This window comes from Aquarana catesbeiana, linkage group LG01 (genome assembly GCF_042186555.1).
Source record: "Aquarana catesbeiana isolate 2022-GZ linkage group LG01, ASM4218655v1, whole genome shotgun sequence".
Classification (NCBI taxonomy): Eukaryota; Metazoa; Chordata; class Amphibia; order Anura; family Ranidae; genus Aquarana; species Aquarana catesbeiana.
Genome location: NC_133324.1, coordinates 808,718,294 through 808,741,819, shown reverse-complemented (window position 1 = coordinate 808,741,819; position 23,526 = coordinate 808,718,294). Strand labels below are relative to the sequence as shown.

The 23,526-nt window shown below is 43.9% G+C and overlaps 1 protein-coding gene across 1 annotated transcript in view; it reads right to left on the bottom strand.

Moving 5' to 3' along the window:
- Positions 1–23,526, bottom strand: part of ASAH1 (N-acylsphingosine amidohydrolase 1) — a 93,002-nt gene that overhangs the window by 9,303 nt on the left and 60,173 nt on the right. Inside the window, exons 10-12 of the mRNA XM_073607893.1 lie at positions 14,229–14,310; positions 10,447–10,578; positions 9,314–9,437 (exon numbers count right to left, since the gene is read on the bottom strand). Coding sequence (XP_073463994.1) covers positions 9,314–9,437; positions 10,447–10,578; positions 14,229–14,310 — 338 coding nt within the window. The remainder of the gene's footprint in view (positions 1–9,313; positions 9,438–10,446; positions 10,579–14,228; positions 14,311–23,526) is intronic.

Genomic DNA, 23,526 nt, shown 5'->3' with positions numbered 1-23,526 from the left:
GACGCCCTCCCGGCAATTGGAGTCCGCGCTGTAGCCGTCTTTCAGCTATAGCGCGGACGCCTAGTGGTTAAAAAATAAATAAATAAAATAAACAAATATTTTTTACTTTCTGCTATAAAACCTATCCAAGTTTAAAGAAAAAAAAAATTATAAAATCGAATTTCTTCATCAGTTTAGGCCAATATGTATTCTGCTATATGTTTTTGGTATAATTAAAAAAAAAAAAAATCCCAATAAGCATATATTGATTGGTTTGCGTAAAAGTTATTGCTTCTACAAATTATGGGATATTTCTGGGCATTTTTATTTTTATTAGTAATGGTGGTGATCGGAGATTTTTAGTGGGACTGCGACATTGCGGCGGACAAATCGGACAGGAAGTGACACTTTTTGCGGACATTGCATCCCCCGACCCACTGATTGGCTTCTGCTGTGTCCAATCACAGCGGGAGCGGGTCACCGGTGGCGCACACGCGTGCCCTAGACCCGGAAGAAGAGACAACATATAGGTACATTGTTTCGTACAGCCGGGCCACCGTGCTGCTGTAAATGTGCGGTGGGCGGTCTGGAAGCAGTTAAATTAGTAAAACGAGAACTTTGTTTAAAACTAGGCCTTTTCAACAACATATATCTGAATGAAGCAGGGGGCTAGGACAGGACAACGTTTTACTCCCCCCTCCTTCAAAATCGGAAAAACACTAAAATGAGTCAGTGTTAGGCTTATTTATTATTATACAGGATTTATATAGCGCCAACAATTTGCACAGTGCGGGCAGACAGTACAGTTACAAAACTATTTAATACAATGGAAGACAAATCAGAGCTTATAATCCAAGAGGAAAGGTCAAGTGATACAAAAAAGGTAATAATTGGGGGGGGGGGGGTTGAAATATTTTATATTTGCCCCCTTTTGGGTCAAACTACCATTTAAAGCATTCTATTATATCTGTTCGCATTCTATTATATCTGTTCAGGAAGAGCAAAAAAACAAAAACACAAACACACGTTCATCCTGGAAGAAACCCAGTAAGCTTGAAACGTCTGGTGCTCTCTGCGTGTGCTGCGCCATTTTCAGAGAATTCTCTCTGTGTGAACTGCAAAATATCTCCCCCTTTACATCAAGAGATATATATGACTTTTACATTTCCGCCATCTATGTCTGAAGAGCTTATCATTCTCATCCCTAAGCTAAATAAAGACCCTCTTGATTCAACACCCCAATAGACCCCCATCTTCACTACAAACAGATGTTAAAATGTGTGCAAAAATCCTTTCCCTCAGGCTTAATCAAGTTGTCCAAAACCATTATACACCCAGTTCAAACTTGTTTTAGGTCTAATAAAAACACTTCACTTACACAAGACATTTATTCATGAATTTACAAGCCATTGGTTTCTGTGGAATGGGGCTACTGTAGCCTTGGGTTTGGCCCTTAATGTACTAAATTACTACAACTTCTAAACCTCTTCAATAGACAGAATATGTGTGGGTGGACGTCTGAGGTTTTTCCACTCCCCAGGAGGGCCATACAAAGATGTCCCTTTCTCCCCTCCTGTACACATTTGCAGTAGAACCGCTAGCTGCTTGACTTAGGGAGCACCCCGATATTACATGTCTACAGGTGGCAGCATATGTTCAAAACAAAAAAATGGATTGTATAAAGATTATATGATTTTATATCTAGAGGACTCAGACCTCTCGCTTTATACTGATCTCACGGATTTGGGCGTGTACTCACATTCATATATGTGTGCATGTGGGGGCTGAGCTCAACTTTTTTTTTTTTTTTTTTTGGGGGGGGGGGGTTGTTTAAGTGCATGAGTGTAACTTGCAATTTTTGTTTTAGTAAAATGTTGATATTTTTGTTGGTGACAGGTTCTCTTTAATGAGACATCAATATTGCTGGGGTATGTGGAAGCAATCTGGCAGCTGTACAGTCACTGGATCGCTTCCATTTGACAGCCAACAGCCGGGTTGTCAGATTTATACATACTGCTAGCTGCTGTAGCAACTGGTGGGAGTGTGTGTAAAATCCCCAGCTGTTGCAGACGTATGGCATACATCGGTGGCAGAGAAAGGGTGAAACGTTGAACCCTTGCTTACTACCGTTCAAACTAAGGCTGCCATATGGTCTAAGCTCCAGATGGGTATTATGGGACATATTAATAACCATGTGAAAATGATTTTTCTCCCCAAAATCCTTTATATTATTTGCCCTTTGAAATATTTTAAGGTGTTAGTAGATTCTCAATTTAAACCTTTTATTTGGGGCTCCAGCAACCACAAACAAACTCTGAAACAGACTAAGGATTTGGGAGGCCTGACCCTGCCAGACTTGGCTTCAGAGATTATCATATTTTCCACTGGCCCCCAAATGTTCAGCTTTGGTTATAGCGCTACACTTTATTGTTTCAAGTACTTTTCACAATTAGTCTAATTGTAGTGTTGGCTGCTCCCTTATCCAGAGTTGGTGCGGCAGTTCTCCCATTTTACTCACATTATCTATTCTTTTGACTGAATATGTATAAAAACATAGGCGCATGTCTTTGTCAACATGAATGTTGTTACTTTATGGCCATTTACTAAAAAGGGTGTGTTTTATAGCCCTAACACACTACCTGTTCTAAAGAGACAACACTGCTTCTCAATAATACAGTTCAGTGAGTGAGCATTGTCATCCTTGGGCGGCACAGTGGTGTAGTGGGTAGCACTCTCGCCTAGCAGTAAGAAGGGTCGCTGGTTCGAATCCCAACCACTACCTGCCTGGAGTTTGCATGTTCTCCCTGTGCCTGCGTGGGTTTCCTCCGGGTACTCCGGTTTCCTCCCACACTCCAAAGACATGCTGGTAGGTTAATTGGATCCTGTCTAAATTGTCCCTAGTATGTATGAATGTGTGTTAGGGACCTTAGATTGTAAGCTCCTTGAGGGTAGGGACTGATGTGAATGTACAATGTATATGTAAAGCGCTGCGTAAACTGACGGCGCTATATAAGTACCTGAAATAAATAAAAATAAAATAAAATCCTTGGGGGGCGTGGCTACGGCATGCAGGAGTGAAGACGTGCTCTCCCTGAGCTCCGTGCGGCCCGCTCTATACAAAGCCTAATCAGCAGCATTAAAGGGGGTTTTAACACCCACAACGATGCCCCCGAAACGCAAGACATCTCCGCAATCACAGCGGACCCCTCGAGGCCGGTCGGAATCGCTGGAAAACTACTTTTCTGGGACCCGCAGAGGAACGGCAAGTACAGCCAAGATGGTGCCCGGAGCTACCTCTCCTATCAGCTCCCCACACATACCGCTACCTTCCCTGCCTCCCCCCTCCGGTTCAGACAGATCAGAAAGGCTCCCTGATGGAGGTGATGCCTGGAGGGATAGAGACATTCGCGCCCATATTCTCTCCTTACCCACTAAAGATGATTTGGAGAAGTTTGTGCACAGGGTGGAGAAGGCCATGAGGCAAGACATAGAGGACTTACAAGCTGATACAGCACATCTAGGGGGGAGAGTGGAAACATTAGAGACACAATGGGAAGAGACTGCTCCCACTTTACAAGCCCTTACAGACCGCTGCAAATCGCAAGATCGCAGGATTGAAGCCCTGCTTGACCAAATGGATGATGCTGAGAATAGGAGCCGAAGGGTTAACATACGCATCAGAGGATTACCTGAGGCCGCAGGCCAGAGAGATATCGTACCTACCCTGCAGGGGGTCTTTAAACAAATATTAGGCCGCCAGGCGCCAGAACATATTGAGATAGACCGGGCACATAGAGCCCTGAGACCTCCATCTGAAGACCCTGACAAGCCCAGAGACATCATCTGTAAATTGCACAAATACTCTCTTAAGGAACAGATCATGACCCAAGTCCGCGGACTCAGACATGTAGATTTTGATGGAGCCAAACTATCTTTTTTTCCAGACTTATCCAGACGCACGCTGATGCAACGTCGTGCTCTCAAACCACTGCTGGCGGCATTACAGGATGCTCAACTGCCCTATAGGTGGGGATTCTCCTTTAGCCTATCTGCGACTAAGGACGGTAAGCAATCTACACTGCGGAGCAAGGCTGATTTACCCCATTTTTTGGAGTCTCTTGGACTGCCACAAGTGGACATCCCGGATTGGAGGACCTCGCCGGAGATACCCCTCCCAAGTCGCCCTGAACAGTGGCAAGCGAACCGCCGCAGACGCCGTCGGGGATCCAGGAGAGGCCCTCCTGCTCAAGCATCTCACCCTCCGTCCCCTCAAGGAGAAACCTAAGAAGCAGAACTTTCTATATTGGGTATCCTAAATGTCCCATGGACGTTTTTTTTTTTTTTTTTTTTTTTTAATTTCACTTTTCAATAAAATCACTTTATGACATTCCTCCAGCTGCTGATTCATCATTTGCACTTAGAATAGAGGGGCACTTTTTGTACCCAACACTATGAGCGGGTTTCATCACGGTCTCACCCCCCGTGCTGTTCCACTTACCTCCGATAGGTCAACTCCTCTGAGTTTTGTTCCCGTATTGGGAATCCCCGATCGGTGACAAGGTTGCACTCTGCCCTACTTTAAGGGCCTTTGGTTTTTCTATGTTTTTTTCTATGACTGTTTTTTTTCCTATGTTTTATGTTAGTTACACCTGCAATAACCATGGTTTGTCTCTTAGGCATATATTGGCGCTTAATGTGTCCCTCGAGCTACATCCTGACGATAAGATTACGCTTTGGAGGATCAATCCCCCTCTTGCTGACAGAATGGCGGCCCTTCCCCACACTCCTCTACTATGGCTGATCTGAAAATCGGGTCCTACAATGTGCGGGGCCTGGGATCACCCTTCAAAAGAGGTAAGTTGTGGGTTGAGATGAAACGTTCAGGGGCACATTTTTTTTGCAGGAAACTCACTTCAATACTGACTCGGTCCCCTGACTCCCCACACACCTATATAAGTCCTGGTTTCTAAGCAACTCCCCAAGGCCCAAATCCGGGGGTGTTGCCATTGCGATTCATAAAAATTGCCCCTTTATCCTAACAGATCAACTATCAGACCCTCATGGCAGATATGTATTTGTCAAGGGCTACATTTATTCCCGTAGGTTCACGTTTGCAGCTGTGTAAGCCACAAATAACAAACAACTTACCTTCATAGACTCTGTCTTAGATACCCTGTCCTCCTTTAAAGAAGGCCAACTTATCATGGGAGGGGATTTTAATGTTAGTCCTGACCCACAGATAGACACTTCCTCCAGTCGCTCAGCTCACTCGTTTGCCTTTCTGAAACACTTCAGGAAATCACTACAGGCACACCATCTGGTGGACTGCTGGAGACTACTACACCCGGTAGATAGGGACTATAGCTACTTTTCAGCCATACACAATGTCTACACTCGTATAGACCTAATACTAATGGATCAATACTCCCTGGACTCCCTGTCCGGTGCTTCAATTGGCTCCATCACATTGTCGGACCATGCCCCGGTTTTCATCTCCCTGCGGCCCTTGTCTGCGGAAGCTCGGACATGGAGCTGGCGACTAAATGAATGCATTTTGGATGATGCGGTAGCACACAAGCAGGTGCTAGATGCCATCTCTCTATACTTTACCGAGAATAAAACCGGCGAGGTGGGCATGGGCTCGGTATGGGAGGGACATAAAGCGGTTATCCGAGGAGAGCTAATATCTCAGGGATCGAGATTAAAGAAGGCTAGGGAAGGGGAATTGCAGGACTTGTTAAGGAAGATTCAGAAAACAGAACTGATGCACAAACAACACGTAACCCCTACGGTAACTTCAGAATTGCAGGCCCTCAGGCAAGATTTGTCTAGATTGCTAGATGCTAGGATCAGGACACGAATGAGGCACGTAGCAGACAAATTCTATGAATTTGGCAATAAGTGTGGACGGCTATTGGCGAGAACTCTCAAGCCCCAACGAGTTACAGGCCATGTACACAAACTGACGTTGACAACAGGCGCACCGGTTGTACACACTTCAAAAATAGCCCACGCCTTTAAAGAATACTATGCTCAGCTATATCACCTCCCGAACACAGTATCTGGTCTAACGGATGCCCAACGAATTGACCGCATCACACAATACCTCACAGAGGCCCAATGCCCGCAGCTGGCGGCTTCCATTAGTAAACAGCTGGATATACCTATCTCCCTTTTGGAAATTAAGACTGTGATTAAAGATCTCCCCAATGGGAAAAGCCCGGGTCCTGACGGCTATACAAACGCATACTATAAGAAGTACTCAGAAGTACTCTCGGAACCCATGTGTGCATACTTCACGGTCTTGGCTTCCGGTGCGGTGATGCCTAAGGAGGCTCTGATGGCGCATATCACAGTCCTTCCAAAAGAAGGGAAAGATCATACCATGCCAGGGAGCTATAGGCCGATATCCCTTTTAAACAACGACAAACAACAAATTCTGGCCAATAGACTTAAACCGATCCTTCCGTCACTTATACACCCTGACCAGACGGGATTCATAATGGGCAGGGAAGCTAGGGACAATTCCAATAGAGCACTCCAGCTGATACACTGGGCATCGTCTTGGACTACAATACATCCCCGCCTCTTGCTTTCTACAGATGCCGAGAAGGCATTCGATAGGGTTGATTGGACCTACATGAGGGCAGTGCTGACCAGGCTTGGCCTGGGACCCGGCATGCTCTCGTGGATATCCTCCCTATACAGTTCCCCAACAGCTAGGGTAAAAGTAAATGGTATACTGTCGGATGCCTTTCCAATACATAATGGGACACGCCAGGGGTGCTCTCTATCCCCTTTAATTTTTGCTCTGACATTGGAACCCCTGCTAAACAAAATCCACCTTAACAGGGATATCAGGGGCTTCACCGTGGGACCAAATGAACATAAGATTTCCGCTTATGCGGATGACGTCTTATTCTACGTCTCGGAACCCATCATATCACTACCCAACATTATGGCAGAGCTGAAGGAATTTCAATCAATATCTAACTTTAAGATCAATTACAACAAATCCGAGATTCTGCCCCTAAATATCCCCATGGCTTTACGTACACAGCTGCAGACTGCCTTCTCGTTTACATGGTGCCAAACCTCCCTGAAGTACTTGGGGATATATCTGCCCGCACGGTGTTCCCAGCTCTATACATGCAATTACTTACCACTGCTCACTAATATCAGAATGGACCTAAAATCTTGGAATAAAGCTGCATTCTCATGGATGGGCCGAGTCAGTATTTTGAAGATGAATGTGCTACCCCGCATTTTATTTTTCCTGCAGATGGTGCCCATAGCTCTGCCTAGGACTTTCTTCTCGACCCTCAACAGCCTGTTTATACAATATATATGGAGTGGGAAGTGCCCCAGATTAGCCCTTCACACTATACAACGTCCTAAAGCAAGAGGGGGAATGGGGGTTCCCATAGTACGCAGGTACTATGAGGCTATAGCTTTACAGCGTATTTTAGAGTGGTACCACAATGTTTCTCTTAAACTGTGGGTCCCGCTTGATAAGTTCTTAGCTGGCCGAAACCTATCACATACACCATGGGTTCCCAGGGAGAACAGGGGTCTCTCAACGCTGGTCTCTCCTATGGCTTCTCACACCTTAAACGTGTGGGATGCCTTAAATAGGAAAGGGAAGCTCGCTCCGCTGACTTCCCCCCTGGCACCCCTTGGTGGCTTCCCCTGGTTTGCTCCGGGGGAACACCTATCTTTTTTCCGGACGTGGACAGCCGATGGAGAGACCAGATGCGGTAGATTTGTTCAAGATCAAGGTTTGCTACCACTGGCTAAATTAAGGGAACTATTCGGCCCATTCCCGATGGACGAATGGCGGTATAGACAGCTTAAACACTTTATTGACAGCTTACCACAGGGGGTTCGTTCCCCCACGGTGGCATTGCCCTTTGAACGTTTTTATGTATGTCATCCTCTATTACCCCCCATGCAATCTCAGTGTTATATGAACTACTGCAATCTACACAGATAGAGGGCAAATTGGGATTTATTAGGGAGTGGGAGAAAGACCTTAACCACACCTTTACAGAATCCCAGCTAGATCATATTTTCCGCCTTACCCACTCGAGCACAATTGACACCAAAATGCAAGAGAACAGCTATAAGGTTTTGACCAGGTGGTACAGGGTTTCCTCTAAGGTCACTAAGATCTATCCGTCTCTTTCCCCCGCATGCTGGAGGGAATGCAGACTTCGGGGTTCATTCCTCCACATTTGGTGGGAGTGCCCCAAGCTACGACCATACTGGTTAGACATACATGCGCAAATTAAACTCATTCTGGATGTGGAGCTTCCAGACTCACCACTGGAATCCTTATTGCACTTCCCTACCATTCCTCTCGGCCAGTATCGAAAGTCCATCCTGCCACATTTACTTAATGCAGCCCGAAGGCTGATCCCTATACACTGGAAAAAGCCTCAAATACCCACACGTACCGAATGGATAGAGTTGGTTGATAATATTATGGCTGCAGAGGAATGGATGGCGAAGTGTAAAGACAAATATGAAAAATTTTATTCAATATGGGCCACATGGATGCACTACACCGGACAAAGGAGGATGCCCGACACGGGATCTTCCCAGATTCAGAACCCACATTAATCCTTGCGTCGTAGGGTAGATTTTGACAGATATTGAAATAAATATCAGCAGGTAGCTGAAGCACAGATGAGCTCTAGTAAGCCCAGAGCAGCTCAATATGGCTGAATATGATATAAGGTATAACATTTCCTTTTCTTTTTTCCTTTTCTATTCTTATTTTTATCAAAAGAATAATTACAGTATGTTATGGTTTACATTAAGATTTATGAATTGGTGTTCGGCCAGGTCCTAAGTACTATGGGTTCCAGTTAAAACCCATACATTTGACTGATGGTTACAGTCTTGTTCAGGGATCCACCATCTGGGTGCAATAGGGGAGATCCATGGTTGAGTGAACTTATAAAATGTTGATTAGATGACAATAAATATCCCCCAACAATACTACCCCTGATGTGTGTAAGATCCTGGGTAATATATACACTCATTTGACACATAATAACCTCCTATGTAAATCGTACATACTTCATATGTGTTAACTGTTATACTCTGTCTTTCTGTATGTTTTTCATGGAAATATCCTTAAAATAAAGATTATACAAAAAAAATAAAATAAAATCCTTGGACAGGAGAGGTGTTACTGACAGTTCACCAGGTGAAAATAAAAGGAAAAAAAGCCTTCAAAAAAAAAAAAAAAAAAAAAACCTAATTAGCTATAATTTTTAAGGCTACAGTAATACGCTACAATATTTTACATTTGTGGTCTTGAAGTTACCTTTTGTCCTGTTTGGTTCAGGCATTTCATGGCCGGATCTCTTCTGTTATCAATGACTAGCGGAGGCTTCCAGTGGTCATAGTTTGTTTCCAGGACATACCATTCACCCTTCTGAGTATCCAGTCTGAAATATAGCCACATAAATTAATAAAATTACACCTATGGATCTGGATTATACATTATCTAATATAGTACAGCATTCTACTACTATTGCAACATTAGGACTGATCATGTGACAATATGAGAGGCAGCCTTCCCCTTAAGCACTTAGGAAGTTGGTAATGATATTCAAATGGAATTGTGTATCAGTTTCAAGAGAAACAGCAGCAAATTATATATACAGGGAAGTAGTAAATTCCTTGTAATAAAGGTAAACGAGCTGGAGAGAATGGTTTTCATACACCTCAATAAAAGACATATTACACAATAAATTAAAATGTTACATGCACAGGGTTACAGGCAGATTAAAATGAAAAAATGAACTTGCCACAAATCAAATTTTTTTTTTCAATTTTCATTAGTTTATAATAATAAAAGAAAATAAAAGCACCTTAGCAAAGTGTAAAAGTTAAAGCGAAATTATACTCACCTTGGCTCCAGTGATGTGGTGTCCCTAAGCTCCCCACCCGGCCGCTGACATCTTTGGGTGGCTGGGTTCCAGGACTCGATCGCTGGCCGCTAACTTGGCGAGGATGATGTCACTCACGCGCATGCAGGAGAGTTTATTCAGGTTCGGCATTGACAAAATTTGTACAGAGAGCAGGTTTATAGTTACCTGCTCTGTGCAATGTTTTCGCACAGAACAGCTCGGAAGCTCCTCTTCTTGGGTCCCCCACCAGTGCTCCTCCCCTTTCTATTAGGTGCACTCATGCAGGCTCACTCCTGAGCCTCACCGTCTGCTTCTGTAGACACAGACAGCAGACTCAGCATCTGCGAGACCAGAAAGAGAAGAGCTGCAGAAGGGCACAGCGCTGGACTGAATGAGGGCTCAGGTAAGTAAAAAAGGGGGGTTGGGGGGGGGGGGGGGCGATACTGATACCTGAACATTCTATGCATTAAGGTAAAAAATATTTGGGCTTTAGAACCTCTCATTTTCAGTTCTAACGTTTTATAGATAAAACGTGAGTACTCACTCCCAGAAATTGATGGAAAACTTCCTGCTGCGTGTGATCACACAGGCCTGACCAGGCTTGTTACCTCCCAGGATGAAATATGCTGGGGCCAGCATCTCTGTTTTCGATAGGACTTCTTTAGCGTCATCATAACTGCACATATAGATGGGGAGGGGAAAAAAAAACACAATTTTTTTTACAAAAAGTCTATGAGTCATCATTCACTTTGGTTAATAAATTCTAATCTCAGAATATCTTTTGAATGCACTCTCAACCAATTATTGTAAATACAGATCAAATAAAGCTAATTCATCTAAATAGAAAATCCTAAAGTTGCCAACTATACTGGCCTTATATAAACAAATGTATACACATCAAAATATACCAGGGTGTAGTGAGGGGTCAGAGAAAGTAAAGACTGATGGAAAGTCTATACTAGACCCGACGGTATAAAAGAAAAAATTATAAAAAAAAAAAAAAATTGCTTGAAGGATAGTTGTAAAAACTTTTTTTTTTAATAAAATATATTATTAGTTATATAATTATTATTATTATTATAATACAGGATTTATATAGCACCAACAGTTTACGCAGCGCTTCACAATATAAAAGGGAGACAATACAGTTATAATACAATAAGATACAGGAGGATTAAGAGGACCCTGCTCAGAAGCTTACAATCTAATAGAGTGGGGCAGGTGGTACAAAAGGTTGTAACTGTAGGGAATGAGCTGATGGAAGTGGTAAAAGATTTGTTAGAGACGTTATAGGCTTTCCTGAAGAGATGAGTTTTCAGGGATCGCCTGAAGGTAGCAAGAGTAGGGGATAGCTGGACAGAGGATGGGAGAGGCTCTGGAGAAATCCTGGAGACGAGCATGAGAGGAGGAGACGAGAGAGCTTGAGAGTAGGTCTTGAGAAGAGCGGAGAGGATGATTTGGGTTATATTTGGAGACAAGATTGGTAATATAGCTCAGGGCAGAGTTGTGAATGGCTTAGTATGTTGTGGTTAGTATTTTGAATTTAATTCGCTGGGTGATTGGGAACCAGTGTAAGGATTGGAGGAGAGGGTTGGCAGACACTGAGCGGTTGGTAAGGTGGATAAGTCTGGCAGCAGCATTCACGATAGACTGAAGAGGGGATAGCCTATGGAGAGGCAGGCCAATGAGAAGGGAGTTGCACTAGTCAAGGCGAGAGATAACAAGGGAGTGAATGAGGAGCTTGGTGGTTTCATTTGTTAAAAAGGGGCGAATTTTAGAGATGTTACAGAGGGGAATTCTACAAACTTTTGACAACGATTGGATTTGAGGCTGAAATGACAAGTTAGAGTCTAGGATTACACCTTGTACCCTGGCGTGAGGGGAGGGACTGATGGTTGCATTGTTGATTTTGATGGAAAAGTCCTGGAGGGGGGCACGGACGGGTGGGAATATTAATAGCTCAGTTTTAGAGAGATTTAGTTTAAAGAAGTGATGCGACATCCATGCTAATATGTCAGTTAGTAAGTTAGTAATGTGGGAGGAGACTGAAGGAGTGAGGTGAGGAGTATACAGATAGATTTGGGTGTCATCAGCATATAAGTGGTATTGGAAGCCGTGGGCGGTTATCAAGTGACCAAGGGAGGAGGTGTAGATAGAGAAGAGAAGGGGTCCAAGAACAGAGCCTTGGGGGACTCCCACAGAAAGGGGCAATGGAGAGGAGGAGACAGAGCTTTAGGTGACACTGAAGGAGCGCTGTGATAAATAGGCAGAGAACCAGGATAGCGCAGAATCTCGGAGGCCAAGGGAATATAGTTTATTGAGAAGGAGCGGGTGGTCAACAGTATCAAAGGCCGCAGATAGGTCAAGTAGTAGGAGTATGGAGTACTGGCTGTTGGTTTTAGCAGTTAGTGAATTTTAGTAAGGCAGTTTCTGTGGTGTGCTGTGAGCGAAAGCCAGACTGTAAAGGGTCAAGAAGGTTATTTTCACTGAGGTAGGAGCTAAGACGGTTGTAGACTAAGCGTTCTATAAGTTTAGAGGTGAATGGGAGCAATGAGATGGGTCTTAAGTTGTTCAGGTTGGTAAGGTCCAGTGAGGGCTTTTTAAGTATGTGAGTGATCTGCGCATGTTTTAGAGGGGAGGGGAAGGTGCCACTAGAGAGGGGGAGATTGAAGATGTGAGTGAGGGAGCATAGGATAGAAGAAGAGGGTGACTGTAGTAGTTGTGAGGGAACAGGATCCAGGGGACAATTGGTTAAGTGGGCTTTTGAGAAAAGTTTTGTAACCTCTTCAGTAGTAGCCAATTCAAAAGAGGAGAGAGTGTTGAATGTGCTGTTAGGCAAGGTATGTTGGGTGGGGAAGATGTACGCACAGTGTAGGTATCCTCACGAATTGCATCAATCTTGTCTTTGAAGTGATTGGCAATCTCTTGGGCAGTGAGTGGGTAGAGGGGGTGGGGGACAAAGCAGAGTTAAAAGGTTGAGAAGAGCTGACGGGGACTGGATGACAAGGAATTAAAAAGAGAGAGACAAAGTAGGCTTGTTTGGCAGCATGGAGGCAAGAATTGTATTTTAGAAGGGCAGATTTATATAGGGTGAAATCTTGCAGGCATTTGGTTTTACGCCACAGTCGTTCAAGAGCACGGCAATGTTTGACATTTCTAGTGTTGTCAGTTTGCCAGGGTTGTAACGGTCGGGGCCTGATTCTGCGTGTGGTTAGAGGAGCAAGTGCATCTAGTGATGATGAGAGTGAACTGTTGTAGACAGAGGTGGTCAGGTCAGGACAGGACAGGGGAGAGATTATGTTATATAGGTGGTCAGTAGCAGAATAGAGAAGAGAAGGGTTAAAGTGGCAAAGGTTTCTACAAGTAATTGTTTGCTGCTTGGAGGGATTGGTGGTTGGAGGCAAGGATACAGTGAAAGTAATGAGGTTGTGATCAGAGAGAGGAAAGGGGGTGTTGGTGAGGTTGCCAGGGTTGCAGAGATGGGAGAATACAAGGTCAAGGGTATTACCATTGGAGTGAGAGGAAGTATGTGTCCATTGTGTTAGGTCAAAAGATGAGGTTAAGTCGAGAAGTTAAGCTGTAGTGGGCTGTTAACATTGACAGGAATGTTAAAGTCACCAAGAATGATAGTGGGTATTTCAGAGGAGAGAAATTAGGATAGCCAGGCACCCAAGTCATCAAGAAAGCGCGATACCGGCCCAGGAGACTGATAAATTGCTGCAATCCTCTGCGAAATGGGACAAAACAGACGAATACAGTGCATCTCGAGAGAAGTGAGGGATAGAGAGGGAGGGACAGGAAGGACTTGGAAGGTGCTTTGTGGGGATAGAAGGAAGCCAACTCCACCTCCTTTCTATCTGTTGGGTCTGGGGGAGTGAGTTCAATGGAGACCACCATGGGAGAGGGCAGCAGGAGAAGCGGAGTCAAAATTTTGAAGCCAGGTTTCGGTTATGGCGAGTATGTTAAAGCCATGAGAGATGAAGAGGTCATGTACAGATGTTAGCTTGTTACAGATGGAGTGGGCGTTCCAAAGGGTGCATGAGATTGGTGGGCTGCTTTGAGGAAGCAGGGGGATAGAAATTAAACTGAATGGGTTGCGGTGGTTGCCAAAGGGGGAGGGGTATTGGTTATGTGGCTTGCAGTTGGAAAATGGCGGACCAGGATTAGGAGAAATGTCACCTGAGACTAGGAGAAGGAGGATGGCAAGAAAGGCATAATTAACAAGATTGCATGTAGAGGTCCAGCAATAGAACAAAGAGCAGACAGAACCAGGTAATAAAGGAGATGTGCAATATTATAACTTACAGAAGCCATAATTGTCCTTACCTGGTTGCATTTTCCAGCACACTTCTGGTTAGAAAGCCCATCCACACCCCTTGTCTTTTTCCAAGTATCCACTCCAGGATTCCTATACATACACAGAGAATGAGTGCAAAGCTGGGTATACACTAGTAGAATTTAACAAAAATTCTAAGAAAATTCTTAGTACATTTGAATGTCGTTCAGCAATCATTCAAGATTTCATTTGCTTTTAACATTTGATTTTGGAGTAAATGAAAATACATTCCATGATAAATTATATTACCTTAAAAAAGGAGTTTAATTATTAGCGACAGAGCTTCTGAACTGGATTCCATGGAGTATCTAATTTTTGGCAGTGATCCTATATAACAAACGCTTTACTAAAATGATTGGATTAGGATATGTGGTCATTGCACATGTGAAGATGGCTAATACGACACGAGTTGAAAAACAGAAAGTAATAGAAGCATTCAAGGGCCCTTGAGCAGCAGTACACGTCCAAACAAGAGGAGCTTATTCTGAGCAACAATGTGATGGATTGTAGTCCATCTTAGTCAAAACGTTGACAAAGACTGTAATCCCTCGAAACATTGAGCTGAATAAACTCCTCTTGTTTGGTCAACTACCTTCTGTTCATCTACTAATGTTATTTAGCTGCAGTGCACCCAGACAGAATTCAGTGATTTCCAATGGAGTTTATATGATATTAGATGTGTATTAAACACAATTTCTGTACTTTAGATATTGATGGCAGAAGGAAAATAATACTTTGTTGAATAATTAATTATACAGGTAGTGAGGTTTTTTTTTTTTTTAAACCACTTTAAAGCCAGGCCAATTCTGACATTTCTCACATGCATGTGAAAATCTGCATTTTTTTTTGCTAGAAAATTGCTTCCCCCAAACCTTGAATATTTTTTTTAAAGCAAAGACCCTGGAGAATAAAATAGTGGGTGTTGAAATTTTTATGTCGCACAATATTTGCACAGTCATTTTTAAAATGCAAAAGGTTTAGGGAAAAAATACACTCTATAGGCATAATGCGCGTTATGTACCCTTGAAAGTATGGACACATTGGCATCTATGGGAAATCTTTGTCAGCCTGACATGGCACTGCTCCCAGTTTTTAACATTGGCATCAATGGGAAATCTTGGTCAGCATGACGTTGTACTGCTCCCAGTTTTTAACATTGGTGTCAATGGGAAATCTTGGTCAGCATGACGTTGTACTGCTCCCAGTTTTTAACATTGGTGTCAATGGGAAATCTTGGTCAGCATGACGTTGTACTGCTCCCAGTTTTTAACATTGGTGTCAATGGGAAATCTTGGTCAGCTTGACATGGCCACTGCTTCCGAACCATAAGTGACAGGGACACCAAACTTGGGGAGCACGAGAGGGGACCCAGGAATACAACGTATCCGATTTTAGGGTCTTGCTTAAAAAAAGATATTGCTTTACTTTAAGTACATTTTCATTTTACATACAGTTGTGCTCATAAGTTTACATACCCTGGCAGAATTTATGATTTCTTGGCCATTTTTCAGAGAATAGGAATGATAACACAAAAACTTTTCTTTCACTCATGTATAGTGTTTGACTGAAGCCATTTATTAGCAATTAACTGTGTTTACTCTTTTTAAATCATAATGGCAACAGAAACTACCCAAATGACCCCGATCAAAAGTTTGCACACCCCAGTTCCTAATACCATGTATTGCCCCCTTTATCATCAATGACAGCTTGAAGTATTTTGTGGATGAGGCTCTTTATCTTCTCAGATGGTAAAGCTGCCCATTCCTCTTGGCAAAAAGCCTCCAGTTCCTGTAAATTCTTGGGCTGTCTTGCATGAACTGCACGTTTGAGATCTCCCCAGAGTGGCTTAATAATATTGAGGTCAGGAGACAGATGGCCACTCCAGAACCTTCACTTTATTCTGCTGTAGCCAATGACAGGTCGACTTGGCCTTGTGTTTTGGATCATTGTCATGCTGGAATGTCCAAGTACGTCCCATGCGCAGCTTCCTGGCTGATGAATGCAAATGTTCCTCCAGTATTGTTTGATAACATACTGAATTCATCTTGCCAAAAATTTTGACTAAATTTCATGTGCCTTTGTAGCTCACACATCCCCAAAACATCAGCGATCCACCTCCGTACCTTTCATCATAGGCCTTGTTGACTCCTCTCCAAATGTAGCGTTTATGGCTGTGGCCAAAAAGCAAAATTTTGGTCTCATCACTCCAAATGACTTTGTGCCAGAAGGTTTGAGGCTTGTCTCTATGCTGTTTGGCGTATTGTAAGCGGGATACTTTGTGGCATTTGCGTAGTAATGGCTTTCTTCTGGCGACTCCACCATGCAGCCCATCTTTCTTCAAGTGCCTCCTTATTGTGCATCTTAAAACAGCCACACCATGTTTTCAGAGAGTCGTGTATTTCACCTGATGTTATTTGTGAGTTTTTCTTTGCGTCCTGAACAAATTTCCCTGGCAGTTGTGGCTGAAACCTTAGTTCGTCTACCTGACCATGGTTTGTTTTCAACAGAACACCTCATTTTCCACTTCTTGATTAGAGTCTGAACACTGTCGTTTGGCATTCTCAATTCCTTGGTTATCTTTTTATATCCCTTTCCTGTTTTATACAGTTCAACTACATTTTCAAACAGATCCTTTGACAATTATTTTGCTTTCCCCAGGACTCAGAATCCAGAAATGTCAGTGCAGCACTGGATGAAAGATGCAAGGGTCTGTCAGGAGTCCAGAAACTCATTGACCTTTTATACATACACACACTAATTACAAGCAAACAAATCACAGGTGAGGATGGTTACCTTTAATAGCCATTCAAACCCCTTTGTGTCAACTTGTGTGCATGTTATCAGGCCAAAATCACCAGGGTATGTGAACTTTTGATTAGGGTAATTTGGGTATTTTCTGCTGCCATTATGATTTAAAAAGAGTAAACACAGTTGATCGATAAAAAATGGCTTCAGCCAAACACTTCAACCATGAGTGAAAAATGTTTTTGTGTTATCATTCATATTCTCTGAAAAATGGCCAAGAAATCAAATTCTGCCAGGGTATGTAAACCTATGAGCACGACTATACATGCTCTGGTCCCATTGTGTACTTAAAAATGGGTTATGCCTGTAATGTAGTTTAGTGCATGCAAACACAATAGAATACCCAAAATATAAATGATGATGTTATGCTGAGTAAATAGACACCTAACACGTCTTGGTTTAGAACTGCGCACGCCTGGGGAATGGCGACAAATGACGCTACCTAAAAAAATAAAATAAATAAAATCTCCATAAGCGACGCTTTAGAACTCTTTATAGCAGTGGCGGAATTTTTTTTTGGGGGGGCAGCAAACAGTATTCCACCCCCCCCCCATATCCACAGTCAGTCCGTAGCACTAACCCAATCACTGGTGACTTCCCCCTGCTTGGCGACAGAGGCCTCCCATTTTCCTGCTCTTCATCACCGGTGGCTTCCCTTTCTCCTGCTCTACACGGCGACAGCTTCTGTTTCCTCCCTCATTTGCGGGCAATCGGGAGTGTTTTCTTTTCGGGCTTCTCGGAAAACGGGTCTCACACCCACTTCTGATTGGCCAGATTGAGGATCAGTGTTTCAACAGCGAATATTAATTCAAGGTTGTAACACACCTGGGTGGGCTCCAGGTCGCATGCTCAGCCTACCCTAATTTAAAGCCTATGTCTCTAATCGGGTGCTTCAAAAAAATCCCCTGCTGGCCACGGCAGCCATAGATAGATTCATGCTATGCATCCATTACCATATAGGGGTGGCCTGGAGAGAGGGGTTGGCGCCTGGGCTCCCCTAATGGACGGGCTGCCACTGCTTTATAGGTTACCAGTTTAACTGAGTTAAACAGGAGGTCTGGTACTAGAATTATTGCTCTTGCTCAGACGTTAGCGGTGTGGTGCAATCACCGTTTACATATGCATGTGGGACCTACATACCTACATATGTGTTTGTATTTGCATGCAAACACAGGGGTGCCTTCAATTTTTTTTTTTTTTTTTTTCCAAAGAACATGGTGTTTTTATTGGAAGAGTAAGTTACATACAGTGTATATTCAATAAACGGTACAATAGCATTTTGTTCGGTGTACAGTTAATGAAGCCATACAAAGGAGATGTCACATAAAGTCTTAGTACATAATATGGCATACCAGATACATAAATGTTGCTGTACAATTAAACTGCATTACACATTCGCATTCCGTTGTGTCTAACTTCATTCAGTATTTGCACATTTAGGATAAATTAGTCAAATATTGCGTTGCAGGTAGAAGCACTACCCACCCAGGTGTCCCATATTTTGCAGGGCAACCCCTATGAGCATATAGTTCCTTCTTATAAGGTAGGACTTTATTTATAGCCGAGATCCACTCCTGGAGTGTCGGAGGTGAGGGCTGCAACCATTTCCTGGCTATCAGTAACCTGGCCACAAAGAGTGACTCTTGAAAAAAATTTTTATGGAACTTGTCTGAGTCAGGATCTGGGAATACTCCCAGCAGACATTGTTTAGGGCATAATGTTAGGGGGGAGCCCATTTCATCATGGATAAATTTTACTATTTGGGACCAATAGTCCTGTATTACTGGGCATGACCAGAGGAGATGAAAGAACGTACTGGAAAGGCTATCACACCTAGGGCACTGCGGGTTCTGATTAGGCTTATATTTAGCTAAACGGAGAGGAGTCAGATATGTCCTGTGCATGATATAAAGTTGTGTGAGGTGGTCTGACAACTTGGTGGAGACTTTCCTGAAGGTATCTAAGGCATCTTCCCATTCATCATCCTCCAACCCACCCACATTTTCAGACCAAGGAATTGTATGCAATATTCACTGCTGTGGGTCATAACAAAGAATTGTAGAACTCTGAGATCAATTTGCGGTGATCTGAATCAAGCATAACATAAAGAATATCTAGTTGCTCTACATCCGGGGGATTTTCACCAAATTGCGCTCTAAGAGCACGTCGAAGTTGAAGGTAACGGAAATGCATAGTGTTAGGCAGATTAAAGTCCACTTCGAGTTGTTGAAATGATTTTAGAACAGTGTCAGCGTAAACGTCCGACAAGAACCCAACTCCATGGTCTAACCACAGTTCATAACCCGGCACTTTTAGTAGTTCCCTTAAGACCGGATTGTTCCAGAGTGGGGTGTGAGAATGGGTGGACGGTGTCCTAAGCTTGCGTTGTACCACTTCCCATATTCTGCAGTAATGATATAATAGCCCCTTCTTATTGTCTATTCTACTAGTACCTCAAAATATAATTTGGAAGGGGTGTGTGAATCTATGTCCAAAGGGGGAGCATATTGAGGATAGATATCGTTCTGTGTCGTGTTTGTCTAGGTGGAAGAAGTGGGATAGTTGCGCCGCCAGGTAATAGAGGTTAAAATCAGGCAGCGCCAATCCCCCCAGCTCTGACGGATTCTTCAATGTTTGCCAGGACAATTTGTGACGGCCCGATCCCCAGACAAAAGAATTAAGAATAGTCTCAATGAATTTAAATATCCTAAGCGGAAGATACAATGGGGCGTGCCACAGGACATATAGGAATTTAGGGAGGAGTACCATCTTAAATCAGATTCACACGACCCATCACCCCAAGCGGCAGCTTGGCCCAGGTTTGTATTTTAGATTTCATAGTAGTTATTAAGGGTTCTATATTGAGGCGAATGTAATCTTCCGGGGAGCAATTCCCAGATATGTCATAGCACTAACCCTGATAAGTGGGGAGCTTACATCTATTGGGAGGATTTGGGATTTGTCCCAGTTGATCTTTAAACCTGAGTATCTACCAAATTTTTGAATCACCTCTAGGGCCACCTGTAGGGAAGGGCCCGCATCTGCCAGGTATAATAACATGTCATCTGCATATAAGCTGACCTTTTCTAGTAGATTTCCACGGCTTAGTCCCTTAACACCCGAATGAGTTCGAAGGGACGAGGCAAGGGGCTCCACCGCAAGTGCATATAGTAAGGGGGGAAAGTGGGCATCCCTGCCTCGTACCCCTGGAGAGAGGGAAAAAAAAAAATCAGAGGTTTTTCCATTGACCAAGACCCTGGCGCGTGGGTTCTGATATAACAGTCTGATCCATTTAATGAACTTAGGCCCAAAGCCAAATTTAGCAAGGCATTCCCAAAGGTACGCCCACTCAACAGAGTCGAACGCCTTAGCGGCATCCAGGGACACCACAACTCTGGAGCCTAAAGAATCATGCTCAGCCTGGATATTCATGTGGAGTCTACGTAGGTTATATGCAGTGTTCTTGGCTGGCATAAACCCAGTTTGATCTGGATGGATCAGTGTGTGGATGACTTCATTCAGGCGGAGCGCCAGGGCCTTGGCCAAGATTTTAATGTCCAATTGAAGAAGGGATATTGGGCGGTAGGACTCTGGGAGTTCTAAATTCTTGCCGGATTTGGGAATTAATACAATATTTGCCTCAGACATGGAAGGGGGCAGGTTCTCAGAATCAAATATGTAAGTGAATAATTCATGAAGTTTGGGAATCAGACTCTCACTATAAGTTGTATAAAATTCCAGGGGTAATCCATCTGCTCCTGGAGCTTTGAAGGGGTTAAGTAGGGAAATTGCCTTGGTTATTTCCGTTTCAGTGATAGGGGCCTCCAATAATTCTACTTGAGTTGGAGCTAGGGATGGTAGTTCTATGTCTGACAGTAGTAAGACTATCTCCTCTGCGGGAATATTAACGGTGGATGAGTATAGAGATGTGAAGAATGAGCGGAACTCCCCGGTCACCCCTTCAGGGTCTGTCACTAGTCTGCCATCAGCGGTCCGAAGTGAAACCACCGTGGGAGGCCTGTGATCTAAGTGCGCCAAGTACGCCAGTAGGCGACCCGCTCTCTCTCCACAATCGTATTGTGTCTGTTTATTATAGTAGATTTTCCTGTCAGCTTTTTCAAAATGCAAATTATTTACAATCCTAGCCTGTAATTTCAGATGGATGATCTGCCGTAAGCGGTGAAGGGTTTTCTGTGAATTTCTTTTCTATTTCTGCTAAGGATTGTTCCGCTTGTCTAAGTATCTGGGAGGATGTTTTGCGGTAGCGGGAGATGCGATGAGACAGGATTAAGCGGGCATGGGATTTGAAGGAATCCCATACTGTGCCAAAGGGTGCCGTGCCTCTGTTTGTCTGGAAAAAGAAATCCCACTCAGAGGCGACTTCCCCCAGATCTGGGACTACTGTCAGCCAGAATGGATTTAGCTTCCAACTGTATGTCGTGGGGGGTGAATCGATCTTGAGTTTAATCCAGTATGGGGCATGATCTGACAAAATACGTGGACTAAAACCCACCTCTCCTAGCGAAGGGGAGAGGGTTCGGGATATCAGAATCAGGTCAATACGGGACATGGCATTGTGTGACGCAGAGAAGCATGAGTATGCTCTGCTCAGCGGATTGCGATACCTCCATGTGTCTATAAGTGCCAGGTCACTAAGGGTTCTACCAAATCTAGTGTATGCCTGAGACGGTTCGATGTGTGATGTCATAGAGACACGATCCAATTCCTTATTCATGACGTTATTAAAGTCGCCTAGCCACATGGCAGGCACAGTAGGAAATTGGGACATGAATGCTAGCCCTTCATGTAGAACATTAAATTGAAAAGGAGGGGGTATGTAGAACGCCATTATTAACAGTTCCAAACCGTTCAACTTAGCATGCAAGAATAAGAACCTGCCCCAGGGGTCAGACCTAAGGGTTAATAACACAAATTGCATTGTTTTCGCCACCAAGATAGCGATACCCCTGGAGTTAGCAGAGAATGGAGCCTGATATATCCATCCCACCCAGGGCTTTTTGAGTGACATTTGAAGCTGACCTGTAAGATGGGTCTCCACCAGAACCATAAGGCCTGCGGATTGTGATTTAAGGAATGAAAGGGGACTGCAGTCCGTTTAGCTTTAGCCCTGATACCTCTCAAATTCCATGTGATACATTTAATCTCCAGCATATTATCTACCTAGAAAGAGTATGTACCAAACACTCGCTGTCCAGGGCGCCACAGTCCACCCCAGTATCAGGGGAGTCCGCGTCATCCCCCAACAGTCCCCAAATATGGGTCTTGCAGGGCAGGACAGCCAATTTCGGACGGTTTGTCGAACTTCTAGGCTAGGCACTACCCTACCCCAGTGCAGCATGTCTGTAATTGCAAATGAACACCGCAGTCTTTTACTCTTCAGCATGTTATTCATATTCCAAACATTAAACCAATCAGAACAGCCTGATTTAAACTGTAGCAACACTCCAGTATACCCGGGTAAGCAATGCATCCAGTAAATAAATGCAGTTTGCTGGGGCCGGGCAGACCAGGGAAACCAAACTTTTATAAAAAAATAAACGTTACAGTAAAATTGAAAAACAGTGGGCTCCGTAGGGACACCCACAGCTAAGGGAGCGAAATTACGCTGTAAAGCAAGCAGTAGCAAAAAGAGTGGGCCTACTAGATTGGGGACATGATGTCCAAAGTCCCTTTTCCATATGCCATCTCGGGTTATCACTTGCCTCGAGGATACGAACAGATGGATTGTGCAGTAAGCTTGCTCGCTAGATATCTGTCTGAGTCTCTACAGATTGGGGTTAATGCATTCTTTAACTGGGGATATGTACGCACAGGATATATGGGTCCTGAGGAGGGTACAAAAGTCAAGGGTGGTAGCAGGATAGTGAGCTGGGGGATAGGTAGTCCACGCGCATATAATATAAAGAAAGATTAACAACGAATAGTGGCAGTACAGTACCTGAACGGAGCAACTTTTCTGACCGCTGTTATTGGTGTAGAAGTCACATATCTCTCTGGGCTTGCGTCGGTGTGAACAAGGGGTGAGAGGGACCAAACCTGATCAAGCCGGTTCACGACCTGGTGCCGCCTTGTCCTCTAGCCAGGCAAACACTGCCTCGGGGGTATCAAAGAAGTGAGCGCGGTCGGCGCCAACCACCCGCAATCTCGCGGGAAAGAGCATCGCGTAGGTATAATGACGAATTTTGAGTTGGCGCTTAGCCTCAGTGAACAGGGCTCTCTTCTTTTTGATGTCTTCAGAAAAATCCAGGAATACCTTGATCTCAGTGTTTTTGAAGGGAATGTTACCCTTTAATCTGGTGAGTCTGAGGACAGCGTCCCGGTCTCTAAAGTTAAGTAGTTTAGCGATGAATGTTCTCAGAGGTGCACCCTGAGGAGGAGGCTTCGCTGCCAGCCTGTGCGCGCGCTCCACCACAAATGAGGTGGAAAATTCGGCTCTTCCAAAGGTGTTGACAAAGAGGTTTT